At 43.3% G+C, this 13,125-nt stretch overlaps 1 protein-coding gene across 7 annotated transcripts in view; it reads left to right on the top strand.

Annotated features, from left to right (window-relative positions):
• sema5ba (sema domain, seven thrombospondin repeats (type 1 and type 1-like), transmembrane domain (TM) and short cytoplasmic domain, (semaphorin) 5Ba) overlaps positions 1–13,125 on the top strand; it is a 182,480-nt gene that overhangs the window by 154,002 nt on the left and 15,353 nt on the right. For all 7 annotated transcript variants that reach the window (XM_065961974.1, XM_065961973.1, XM_065961972.1 and 4 more), the window contains 6 exons: positions 4,989–5,106; positions 5,476–5,660; positions 7,249–7,392; positions 8,004–8,151; positions 9,485–9,710; positions 11,276–11,488. In XM_065961974.1, coding sequence (XP_065818046.1) covers positions 4,989–5,106; positions 5,476–5,660; positions 7,249–7,392; positions 8,004–8,151; positions 9,485–9,710; positions 11,276–11,488 — 1,034 coding nt within the window. The remainder of the gene's footprint in view (positions 1–4,988; positions 5,107–5,475; positions 5,661–7,248; positions 7,393–8,003; positions 8,152–9,484; positions 9,711–11,275; positions 11,489–13,125) is intronic.

Raw genomic sequence — 13,125 nt, 5'->3', positions numbered from 1 at the left:
GAAGGAATTAGGCATAGTGCTACCATGCGTTCACTGCAAGGACGTTTTTAATTCAGGCCTGGAAGAGTTTGCATGTTTTCAATTTGCCTGCCGCTGGATGTTCTGGTATCTTGATGAAAACATGGAGATCAACAGGTGGCTTCAAAACACCGATACTGTAGGTATGATGTTGTTTAATGGCTGCCCCTTTTGTTGGATTGTAACCTGCCTGTTGCCTAAAGGCTCCAGTCCACTGCAGTCATGCCAGGATGGCAGAAGTGGATTCTGGATTCAGAACAATGGACTACCTTGACAAGATGCTGTTTGACTCCAAGTGAAACTATAGTGCTGGGCTGCCTCCAACTACACTTCATTTGCCTCTTTTAATCTTTTATCTCTACTTACACATGTTCTCCATCGCTGCATTGCTGCCTCCATTTCCATGTCTCTCAGTATCCTCCATCTATCACCTTTAACTGTTATTTATTACCTTCCCTGTGAGTATTGTTATATTTCCATGTCCTTCATTCCATTCGGTTTTGTCTTTGCCTCCCAATTGTTTCTCTGTGACGAAGCAGCTTCATTTGATTCACCAGCGGCTAAAACTGTACGCAGAGAACAGCAGGCAGTTTTTGGCCGACAGCCATCTTTCTATTGTTTCCTGATTTTTTGGGGGAGCCGGCACCATCAGTCTTCAGCCTGGCTCCCACTGGGCCTAATTGGATGTATTAGCGCTGAATGCTAGCAGGAGTCCTCTGTGTTTCCCATTCATCATGAGCAGACTTCCTAAATGGCCACCTCAGCCCAGCGCAGCGGGAGGGGGTGGGGGGGGGGGGGAGGAGCCCCGGGGGCCGAGCTCTCTCCCCTGGAGGGAGGATGAGGAGCGAGAGCCTGTCAGCGGTGGTCTCTCGAGAGTTGCTGCAAGAAATGACAAAGCTTGTGTAGAGATGGAGAGGGTCCGGCGTATGCACTCATGTTAAACTGAGTTGGACCCTGCAGACAGCTTTGTTAACGTATGCTCAGAGTGTCAGTGCTACAGCTAATAATGGCTGTTTCCAATCCATAATTTATCAGCTCTGGTGATCATATTTGCAATTATCCATCCACGGCCGGCTTTTAAAGGCAAGGTGAACTATTGTTTTTATGGCTTGCTGTTAAAGGGCCGGTAATAAAAAGGTGACAGTGGTTTTTACAGCGTTCACAAACGATTGAAGTTGCCAATTACACCCCCACGGAGAATATCCGGCAGATTTATCTCCAGATGCCACTCGTCCAGACATATTGTTATATAGGCGGCTGGGTTTTTGCAGCTTGATCTGTTTCAAATTTAACAGGCCACATTTCATGCCTTCTATGTTTTGATAAAAGTCTGCCACCAGGCATGCAGGCTGCTGAATTAAATATCAGCCGGTGACCTGCAAAGTTGTCAAAGCGATGCTCTCACACATGGCGGCACACCCACCGAAACAAAGACCCCGCCCCCTTACGGTGTACACAGGCGGAGAACTAGTCAGAAAACAGATTAGATTATGTAAACTCGTTCACTCACACTCATCCTCTCTTTTGCATCGAGACGCCTCACATTCTTGTGTATTTGCAGACTCAGCCTCCTGTTCAGGCTGCCATCTTTCTGCACTGCCTGTAACAGAAATTAGCTTTTCTATTCCCATCACACAGCCCCCCCCTCCACCCACACTGCCTCTAATTGACTTTTACTGAGGTCCTGTTTTTTAAAAAATGGTGAGCCGTCAGGACAAAAAGGCACCAAGGACGCTTGGCTGGTGTTTTATACAACTGCAGAAAGGTCAGTGGGAGATAAACGCCTTGGTTCGCCTTTTCATCCCCCCCCCCTAACAGTAAATCCTCGTTTATTAAATGGCCTCCAGTGAAAGAAATTTTTGGAGAAAATACTGATGCTGCAAACCTCTGCTATGTCCCAATTCCACATATTATACTAGTGGGAAAAGCCATGTATGCAATATGTGTGAGTATAAAGGAAATGAATGTAGGTCTTTTTTTATGAAGAGAATATGCAATATGTATTGTACCTTACAATAACAGCTAAATGATGGTGCCAAAGATATAATACAGAATATTAGTTTGTTGTGCTGCGTCCTTCAGTAGCTTCCCTTTAAACCACAAATATCTGCTTTAAAAAACAAAAACTAGAGGCCTGTGTTCATTTTACATTGAGAATCAAAATGAATAAGCTGCAGCTGATATGTTCTACTGCTGGAAGGTTTGAGTTGATTTAAAGCTGCTGGTCAGGGCTGCCTTTAGAATAAGATGCTGCTCGCCCATTGTTCTGAGCACCTCTGACTTTGTCCGCACACTTTTGGCCATAAAATGAACTCTAGCACAGGGTTTAGATTTGGCAGCTTATTGTAATTTAGATAATCAGCAAAACAAAGGAAGAATTAACATTGTTTAGATTCGTTTTCAGCATCAGTTGATGCTTTCACACATGCACACAACTCCTGAAATCTCTCCTGGGTGGGCTTCATGATGTGAATCCAACCAGCCAAATCTTTCACTTCAACTTTACCAGCTGTGCAGCTTTTCCTGCCATCCCCTCAGTAAATTTCCCATGCCAAGTTGGGGTGAAACAATGTCATAACACAGCAGGAAATACTAAGGATATTCACCACGAGCGAGTGGAAGGGGTTGATGACGTTTATCTTCTACGACTGGAACAAAATGGAAAACTTCATTTTGTTTCCTGTTCACCAGCACACCCTTCTGTTGATATCATAATGTTGAAACTGCATGTACAGTAGGCTGATATAAAAGAAAAAAATCTGTCATCACAGTTGACTGTGTTGCTTTGTCCAGCACTTCAGTTTTGTTGCCCCCCCGCTCCCCGGCTGTTTTAGGGGCACCCTTCCTGAAGTTTTCTAGACATTTTCAGCATTGAGTATGTGAGAACAGCTTGTGTGTCTTGTGAGCGTACCCAGGTACCTTCATCAGTGTAAATATCTTATCCCTCACAGGAGTCAGTCCCCCCACATCCTCACCTGCACTGCTAGCTATTTGTCAGCATTTCTTTCCAAATGAAATATTCTTCCGGTCTTAGGAGCTTTTATTACATTTCTACTAGGATGTTCTCTAAATAAATGCAAACAGGTGAATTCAGAAATAAATTGCTCGGTCCCTGAGGTCAGAAGCCTCCCAGCATGCCTCTTGGCACTCTATCCGGAACTAATTAGGCCCTAAATCTCTCCCACCTCTCCTGTTCACAAATGATCACTTATTCCATCCTTGAAATGTGCACACATTAATTGTTCCGCTTAGCTGATCTCTGTAATCGTGTGTGTGTATTGGAGGTGAGTGTGGAAGTAATCAAAAAGGCCAAATGAGATTCCCTCAGCCACGATGACGGCGCAGTGCCACGCATCAAAGCCATCACGGAAACAAAGTAGCCGACCTTGAGCCAAAATGGCACCACGCCCCTCCCCTCCACGCTTTTTAAATGAACTATTAGGTTCACTGAACTGTGAATATTTGGCCGACCTCATTATGATTATTGTTTCATCCGTATTGAAGATTGCTTTCGCCGTCCCTGTAATAGTGTTGCTTAATTAAAACGGCACACAAGAAGGTTAGCAGTGGAAGCGTCACGCTCATGAAGGAAGTCGCCGAGCTGTGCTGCAGATCACAAGAGAACACCGCACCTCTCTCTCTCCCTCTCTCTCCCTCTCTCTCTCTCTCCTTTCCCCTCATGCGGGGTCACCTCTGATATGCTGGCTATGCAGTAACATCTTTATTGGATCTAAGCCGACCCGGGTTCACCGCGGAGCCCCAGACCTGGCACATTGAGTTGTATCAACACTTGGAGATTCCTCAACCTCCAGGCTAAACTACTGCAGGCCCCTTCAAATAAACAACGAGGGTCTGTGCCAGGAGAGAAAAACAAAACAACAAGGATCTCTCCTTTAGCCTGGAGGAGGAAGGGGACCTACAATGCAGCTAGGAGAGAGAGGGAGGAGAGTTGAAGTGACAGAGAGAGAGAGAGAGAGAGAGAAGGGGATACGGAGGAGAGGATATGATGCAGGAAGTGGAGTCTTTGAGAGAGAGGAGCTATTCACTCGCTGCCTTTATGCTGCGTTCCTGAGGCATCCAGATCAGCTCTGGCGGCTAAGCCTCGTCATTAACAGCTTTAGATTTAATTAGCCGTCATTAAGCCTCTGTTTTACTGGAGGAGCTTACAAATATTTAATCACTGTTTGGGTGATGTACCGTGAATAAAGTTGTTTGTGGGAAAGCGAAGGGAGGAAAAGAAGCACCTGACGTCTGATGTCTGTCATCTTGCAGAGTCAGTCATAGCGCATGTTTGCTACAGTAAGTCAGAGAACGGTTCAGACACAGCTAAAGTCACAGCCGTGCCCTGGTTATTTACTTGACTGGACTTAGCACAGCATCTTCAAGTTAGCAATCTCTACACCCTCATATCATATTGATTCATCACTTGATGGCCATGGTCACCACAGAGCACAACACTGTGGGTAGTAAATCCCCAAATGTTGTGACATTAATACTGAGGGTTGAAATTGGTTTGGAAAAAAACAGACAAACAAAAAAAAAGACCCTTGAAAGTGCTGTAGCTCCTTACAAAATATAAAGTATATAAAACTCGTGAATCTGTGGATAAGGTCCAATAATCGATCGTGGGAAGAATCAGAGGTGGCACTTTTAGGTGCAATATGTGATGTCTAGAATATGTAGAAAATCTCTGAAGTAAACTTTATGCTATGAAATCAAAGCAAAATATGATTCAGCATAAGACATGAACTAATAGAAATCAATCCTGCCGAGTGTAATTCTTCAAATACTGTGTGTAACTAAAAAATGTTTCCCTATTTTAAAGTCATTTAAATATGTTCAGAAAATACAGATGTTTGCTCATACATTTTGCTGTTTTTCGTAAATGACGTGCAGCTTCAGTAGCACACTCCTCTCTCTGCTGACAGTCCTCCTCTCTCCTTCCTTCCTTTCTCTTCTGTCCTCTGCAGGTTGTGTTTGGAGGCGAGGGACCCGTACTGTGGCTGGGACTTTAGGCAGCGCAGATGCACCACTCTGGAGGACAGCTCCAACATGAGCCAGTGGAAGCAGAACATCACTGTGTGCCCGGTAGGAGTAACATGACTCTGCAGCATTTTCTGTGCCAGTATCTGTCATAGTGTTATCGTGCAAAACAGGAATTGATGTGGGTGTAAAAGACAAAGACGGGAGGACCTATTGGGCTGATTGATTAGGTTGCACTGATATCACCTGGATGAATAAAGCTGAAGGTGAAATGCAGACAACAATGTCACTTTAAAAAACTGCCACTGCAGCCTAAAAAGGAAAAGTCCAATCTAGTAGAATATTTCCTGAACCCTGAAACTCATTTTCAACATGCACTGAAAAGTTTTGACACTTGTGCATTAGATGGTTTTAATAACCAAGGCTGATATTTGCTGACCTGCTCACATCGGGAACTGGTGTTTTTTTGGACAGCTGCGGAACCAAACAACCAATGGGGGCTTTGGACCGTGGGCACCGTGGCAACCCTGCAACAATGACGACGGTGTGGATGGTGTGAGCTCATGTTTGTGCCGCTCCAGGTCTTGTGACAGTCCCACCCCTCGGTGCGGGGGCAAAAACTGTGTGGGCCCCACCATTGAAGTCTCCAACTGCTCAAGGTGGGTTAAAAAAACAAAAAAAAAAACAGATGACACATCAGTAATGATACTGTACAGTGTATGTTCTGTCTCAGCCTATTGTTCTCTGGAAAAGACCTCACTGGATTCCCTTGTTAAAGAAAGGTTAAACTAATAGAATTGATATTAAAGTGAATTATACTGAGGAGATACCTTCAATAAAAAGAACAAATGCACTGTCTGAGAGATGTTTTCAATCAATGGAATAAAGAAGGGCATGCACGTTATTGTTCACGCTAACAAGAGAAAATACATTTTATACCCCGGCTGTATAACATAACTTCAGGCAGTAATGACAAAGTTTGAAATATATTTGTCAATTCTCTACATCAGATCAAAGCAGTATCAAGATCTTACTTTTATTAAGTATTACAAAGTGTTACAAGTACTTCTTCTTCCCCAGCAGAGCCAATTAAATCCTGTAGTTCACTTTTACACTGGCTCCCAGTGCACTACAGTGAGGATTTTAAAAGTGCTTTTGCTAGTTTGCAAATTTCTATGCAGCTTCTTGTCTAACTAAATATCTGATGTAGTTGAAGCACGCAAACCCAAGATTTCCCTTCGATCTTTAGGAAGAAGCACGTTTACCTCAAGTCAGAACCAAAATACAAAGAAGTCACTTGAATCAACCTTTGTATCTCCTGCTCCTTCCCTCTGTAACGTTTTATTTCTACACCGTCACTGGACTTGAAATGTATTCATTGACTGTTTTTTTCATCTGCATCTCTTCATTATAATGTAGATGTCGCTCTCATCATGCATTACTTTGCTTTACATATTTCTCCATGTCTTAAGGGGGCTTTCTTAAAAAGATGGTACAAATTAAGGTTTGGGGGGGGAGGACTTGTAAAGTGTCCTGACTAAGTACATTGGACATAGTCAAGTTCAAATTATTATTAAGCTATGAATATACGCTTGTCATCTTGAAAAGGTTATAGTCCAGGACCTGGAGAACTCTTACATCTTTTTTCCTTAACTCTGCTATTGTAGCAGCTCTGAAATGACAGACTTTGAAGCTCCCACCTCGGGGGCACAATTTACACGCTGACAGGACATGAGAAAGATCATGAATGTGAGGAATCTTATTAGAAAATGTAGGCGACATTCTGGTCCTCCTTATGACACCTCTCACCGCCTCGGTCTGCAGGGGAATTGGCCAATCACAGTGCTACAGGGAACAGAGCTCCAGACAAAGAGCTCAGACACCTTCATCCTACTGGATAACAGTGCCAGATTCAATCCTTGGTGTGGAAATTGAATTGTGCTTTTGCAGAAAGTGGCAATTAAATCATGAGAAGTGCTACCCAGGAACAAAGCACTTAGGCGAATTGAATGCATGTTTCCTTGACAGAGGGAGCTGTCTTGTGCGTGTTTGCATTTCTGTTTCCAGAAGCTCAGACTCTGACTAATGATCAGACAAAGATAAAATGTGCTTTCTTTTTTTTCCATTAAGCAACAGAAAACCTCCTGTGAAAGAATACTAAAAGCAGTGATGAATATTAATGCAGGTATTGGGACCATTGTGAAATAGGTTGTTTCTTTTTCCCCCTTCATTTGTCTGTTGCCATAGAAATGGAGGCTGGACGCCCTGGTCGTCATGGGGACAGTGCAGCACAACCTGTGGTACAGGCTTTGAGCTGCGCCAGCGTTCCTGTAACAACCCCTCCCCCCGACACGGTGGTCGCGTGTGTGTTGGCCCAAGCAGGGACGAGAGGTAATGATATTTATAATAATTGATAATTACCTTTATTTTTAGAGCACTTTTCTAAGCTCATGTTGCAAGGTGCTTTACGAGAATAAAGCCCAAAAGTCAAACGGCTAAAAAGAGAGCTGAGATCACCTGATGTGTTGCTAAAGTAACTCTGATTAATCCAAACGCTGACACTCAGAAGACTACAATGATCAAGTGCATCTTTCCAATCAAATAATGAACTCAGGCTTGAATGTCATCGCCCACTGAGACCATTAGTGCTAAAAAAAAAAAGAAAAAAAGAAATGATAAATGTGTCTCTCTGATTCCAACCTTTAAATGCTATGATGTGATGCAGCACATGTTTGATTTATGTTAACTCAGCCACGTTTCTGCTGATGCCAGAGCTGATTGTAGGTCTCCAAAGTGAGTTTTGCTGTGATTATTGAACCAAGTCAGAACTTTAAACTGGAATATTTTTGCTTTAAATCTCACAGCAGAACATTTGAAAATCCATCTTAAAGTATCTCCCATCGACCTGAAGTCCAAGTCTGAAATCTTTATGACTGCTACTGTATTTTCATAACAACCACCCTCTTAAAATCCTCCACCTCACATCGCTGCCCTCTCCTCAGGTTCTGCAATGAAGGAGTGCCCTGTCCTCAGCCCATCTTCTGGTCCCCGTGGGGCTCCTGGACAAAGTGTAGCACAGAGTGCGGGGGAGGTGTCCACTCCAGGGTCAGAACGTGTGAGAATGGAAACAGCTGCCCAGGATGTGCACTGGTAGGAAACGTTAAACACACACACACAAACAAACATACAGATAAATAGTAGAGGTGTCAACAAGATGCTCCTTCTGTTGCATTATGTAGGCCAATCATTGAATTGAATTCTCATGCCTTAATGGTCGGCTTGACATACGTTCATGTCATCAAGTTGGGGTGTGTGGAAACAACTGGCTAATATTGTGCTATCATATGAACTGGGTGGGCTCAGGTGATGTTGGCTGCGTGGATCCAGGGGGGGCGGCGTCAGTGGCCTTGGTCCCACTTGAAATCTGATATTCCTTCACAGGTGCCACCCAAAAATCATAAATCAAGTAGCTTTTCTTTAGATTTCAATGTGGTACATTTTCAGTGTTTTTAAAGTAGTAGCCATTATAGAACATCTGTCATCCTTAGCACAACCTTTCTCCTTCTATGAAAGCAGACCTTTTTTAGTGTCAAGAAAGAGTAAAATACTTTTATAAACAGACACAAACCTTTTCAGTATTTAATTTTTTCCGGACAATGTGAACCTGTACATGGTGATCTTCTGTGTGTTAGAAGTCGATCGGAGATGAACTTCGATGAGGCGAGGGCAAAGCCATTGTAGAGGTGATAAGGTGATGAAAACAACAGATATAAATACAGACGTGTTGTTTTTTCGATTTTTCTCTCCTGACCTTGAAAGCCTCCGCTGCAGTTAGAGCACTGACAGCACGTCAACAGAAAAAGTCTGTAAAATGTCAACGGCGTCAAAAACAAAATGTCACATTTATTTTTTTCATGAGGGTTGATTTTGTCACCGTCGGATGACAGACAGTCTCAGGGGACACACACCTTAGTTTTAACGGAGAAAAATGGAACAGGTGGAACACAAAGGAACACTTCTGCTTGTTATATAACGCTGAATGAGAAGCGCTGTGATCCTGCGTCCTTGCCCTTGTGTCTTTTTACGGTTTTGTCTTGTTCTCTTTTTTTTTTTTACTATTATTTCTTATTTGTTTAGAACCACCATTTTTTTGTGTGGACTGTGAACCACATTAGTGAACACTGCTTGTTTTTTTTTTAAATGCGCACTATAAATAAAACTGATCGGAATTTAAACCCAGACCGCACGCCTGGAGGACTATAGCCTCCAAACATTGGGGCAGGCATACTCCTTCACCACCTGCACCCCTAATTTTAACTCTTTGCGGTCCTTTTCTGAAGTACTGCCCAAGGGAAAAGTCAGTTTGCAAAAAGCAATGACAACTTTTTTATCTTAATATCTTAATAATATATCTATATATTTTTTTAAACAAAACACATTTAGTATTATTTTTATTGAGACTGACTGTCACTTTGTCATTTAGGAGTACAAGGCCTGTAACCTGGAGGCGTGTCCAGAGGTGAAGAGAAACACACCTTGGACCCCCTGGATGCCGGTCAATGTCACTCAGGGGGGAGCTCGTCAGGAGCAGAGGATGCGCTACATGTGCCGAGCCCACCTGTCTGATCCCCACGAGCTCCAGATCGGCCGCAGGAAGGTGGAGACGCGCTTCTGTCCGAACGACGGTACAGCAGCCTGCGAGACGGACAGTAAGTCATCAGCTGACAGACACAGGGATGTTGACAGTTTGGGTACAGAGATGTTCTACATTCAATTAGGGATGGGTATTTTCAGTAATTTAAATATTTGATTACTTTCATTACCTTGTGAATGAATAATTGATGGAATGTGAAATGTGTGTTTGAGAGAGAAATGTGGTGTGATGTGCAGCAGCAGACCACACAAAGGAAAAGGCTGAGGTGACAACAGTAGGCCAAGCTGGGAGAGAGTAAGCATCTCTCTCAGGCAATGCCTGTCCGAAGGCCCAAATCAGCTAAGTGGATAACAGCTGACGACCCTCCCAGCTACCTCCACATGCCAAATCCAAGCACCCGAAAGAGCAGACAGAACTGAGAGACAAGCAAGCATGCAGACAGGCGAGCAGAGTGGGAGCGAAGAGGGAGGGGTTGTCGCACTGCTGACACGGTGCATGTAACGCTATCTCAGTTGAAGTACTGTTGCCTAAAGCAAAACCTGTGCAGCACACAAGTGGTAAACATTACCCGATTAACGACGTCAAGGAATCGTACTCATCGCAACATTCAGTGAACCTGAACCCATCTTTACCTAACAGTTACTTCACACTTGAGTCTTTGGCAGCTTTGGACTTGGTGCTGCCTATCCAAATGTTCCCGCAGGATTGCGCTTTTGCTTACTGAGCTCCCATCCTTTGGAATATGTTCCCACTGGGAGTTTGGGAGGAGGGCTCTCACGTAATCTAACAGAGGCTAAAACCCCTTTTCTCCGCTACGATCACTCTCAGTTTGAGTTTAACGCTCCAATTTCCAACCTTTGTGACACAGCAGCATTTATAAAAATACAGAAAATGTAAATAATAGATGTGTCAGTTCTCCGGTTTCTTTAAACTATAACAACTACGCTTTAAGTGGGAGTCGACAGAAAAGAATCTGAACAGATTGTTATGAAGGAGAAATGTCAAAAGGATAATAATCTGTTACCTGTACCTATGTGTTGTGACTGAGATGAATACACTTCTGCACAGTTTCTACACACATTATAACCACTACTGTATAATAGCACTGTGAGAAGGCTGCAGGGTGCTATAATTTCTCAGAGTAAGAGTGTGACATGTTGAAAGAGCCCAATTGTTGGCCCTGTGAGCTCCCCTACATGCTGTTAGAGGCACATTCACAGTCCAGCACTTCCACATACACACTCACAGAGAAAAGCTCCACAGGGCCACAGTCCGCTGGTGGCTTTTTCATGCCCCCCCTCCCCTGAATCGATTACCTGTCTCCCTGTGCCAGCCTCCTTGGGGGGGCCTCAGCTACTCTGACAAACAGATGAAACACTGACAGCAGGAAAGTGGGAGATGCATGAGAGACACAGAGAGAGTCAAAAGGAAGGACACAGAGAAATACGCCTACTGGCAAAGTCATATACACAGTGTGACTTAAACTCAAATCTGCATGCCTCATATCTCTGTAAATCCTTTAAAGTTTCAATCTGTCTGCGCTGTATATCATTCTGTGACTTTAATTTAACCTGAAACTGTTTTCTTCCCCCCCTTTTATCCTCTTACTTCTCTCTGCAGCTCTTGTGGAGGAGCTCCTAAAGACACCAGTGGTGAGAGTGGCGGGTACAGGCTGGTCATCATGGGAGACATGGTCAAGCTGCTCGCAGAGTTGTGCCAAAGGTTACCGCACCCGTCGAAGATCCTGCTCCGGACCAGAGGGGAAGAGCGCCCCTGTAGCGTGCCGTGGCTCCCCTGTGGACTATCAGGACTGTAATGTCCAGGCGTGTCCTGGTGAGTAACAAACCAAACCCATCTAAAACACTCTGCAGGAGTACATTCATCATATTATTGGACTTACTCAGGGCTCATCAAACCCAAGAATTTCTTATTTATATTGTGATTTATTTTGCAAAAACAGGTCCAAAATCCAAAGGGCTCAAATCAGGTTTTGAAAACATCACAGAAAGTAATCTGTAGTTTAAACATTAAAATGTATTTTTTTAAATCTCGACTTCCACTTGAAAAACCTTTTCCCTATTTGTCACTTTATTTTCTGGTATTTGAAGTACATAAGTATTTAGGCTTCACTCCCAGGCGGCTGTTGCTCCGTCCATCTTAATATACAGTCTCTGATTCAAACCATGCAAGAGTCAATGTGAGGCAAGTCCAGGTAAAGTCTCAGGTCAGTTGCAACAAGTTTAAACTGTAGTCAGTCAAGACAGGTCCAATTTAAATCACAGGTCATAGAAAGTCTAATTTATGTCTTAGTTCTATCCCAATAAAGTTTTGAAGTAAAGCCAAGTTTCAAGTCAATTAGAGTGAAGCTTCAATTCAAATTAATTCAAATGCAAAGTGAGATGAGTTCAATACTTGTGTAGTAAAAAGTATGTCATGATGGAAATTCAATCAGAACATAGTGAGTTAAACTTAATTAGGGTCGCGCCCCATGTACGGAGGCTATAGTCCTCCAAGCGGGCAGCTCGCTGCCATTTCATTTCAACTTCTCATCCCTCACCTGGGCGAAGTTTATCAAGGTGTCCAGACCAAAAGCCCTGAGGGCAAATAACCACCTTTTACTAGTGTTAGCTCTGTATTATGGGTACAGCCATGATGGCAAAGGTGAAGGGACCAAAAACCTCAGAGCCCATTGAGGAAGTTAAAAACAGAGAATTGACAAGCAGAACCAGTGAGGGAGTGACCTGCACTCAAAAATTCTTCTTTTTTTCTTCTTCTTCAAGTCACAAAATAACTCTAATTCTTGCGAAAATGATGGTCAGAATACATGTGCTCTTCTGGCGCTGCTGGATTTAAAAATGATCTGATCATGTTAGATCTGCAGTTGAAGTCTCTCTAGTACACTTTTTTAAGAAGCAGTGACAAACACTCATTTAGAGTGCAGATAAAGTCAGTTATTGGCAGTTTCTACCTTCTTCAGTATATTATGGGTTCATAAAGCAAAGTCGGCTACAGTGAGAGACAGAAATGGAGACAGAGTGAGATCGGGAGGTCAATGGTGGTAGTAAAAGTCTGCTGAGTGGATCATTAGCTTCATTAGCTAATGGTTACCAGCAGCTGCAGCAGTGCATCGACAGTCCTCGGACAAATGAAGTTATCTATTTCAACCTTCTCATCAAAGCATAATCAGCTGACCTAGAACTCTGCTGACCACAGACTGCTGCACTGACAGGCTGCACTTATTAAACCAGACAGGGCACACACACACACACACACACACCAGCTGGCATCAGAAAAAGGTCTGAACTCCTCTTAAGTGCTTGTCGTACATATTCATGACTGCTACCTTATGAATGAATGATTTATGGTTGGTTGGTGCAGAACTGATCAAATTCCTGTCGTGTATTTAAATGTCAGTTGTTTTTATCTACATAAAATCCTTATGGGTTGGCTTAGCAACTAACACATGTAAC

This window comes from Labrus bergylta, chromosome 13, assembly GCF_963930695.1.
Source record: "Labrus bergylta chromosome 13, fLabBer1.1, whole genome shotgun sequence".
In the NCBI taxonomy this organism is placed as follows: Eukaryota; Metazoa; Chordata; class Actinopteri; order Labriformes; family Labridae; genus Labrus; species Labrus bergylta.
This window is presented reverse-complemented; position numbering and strand designations above follow the sequence as displayed.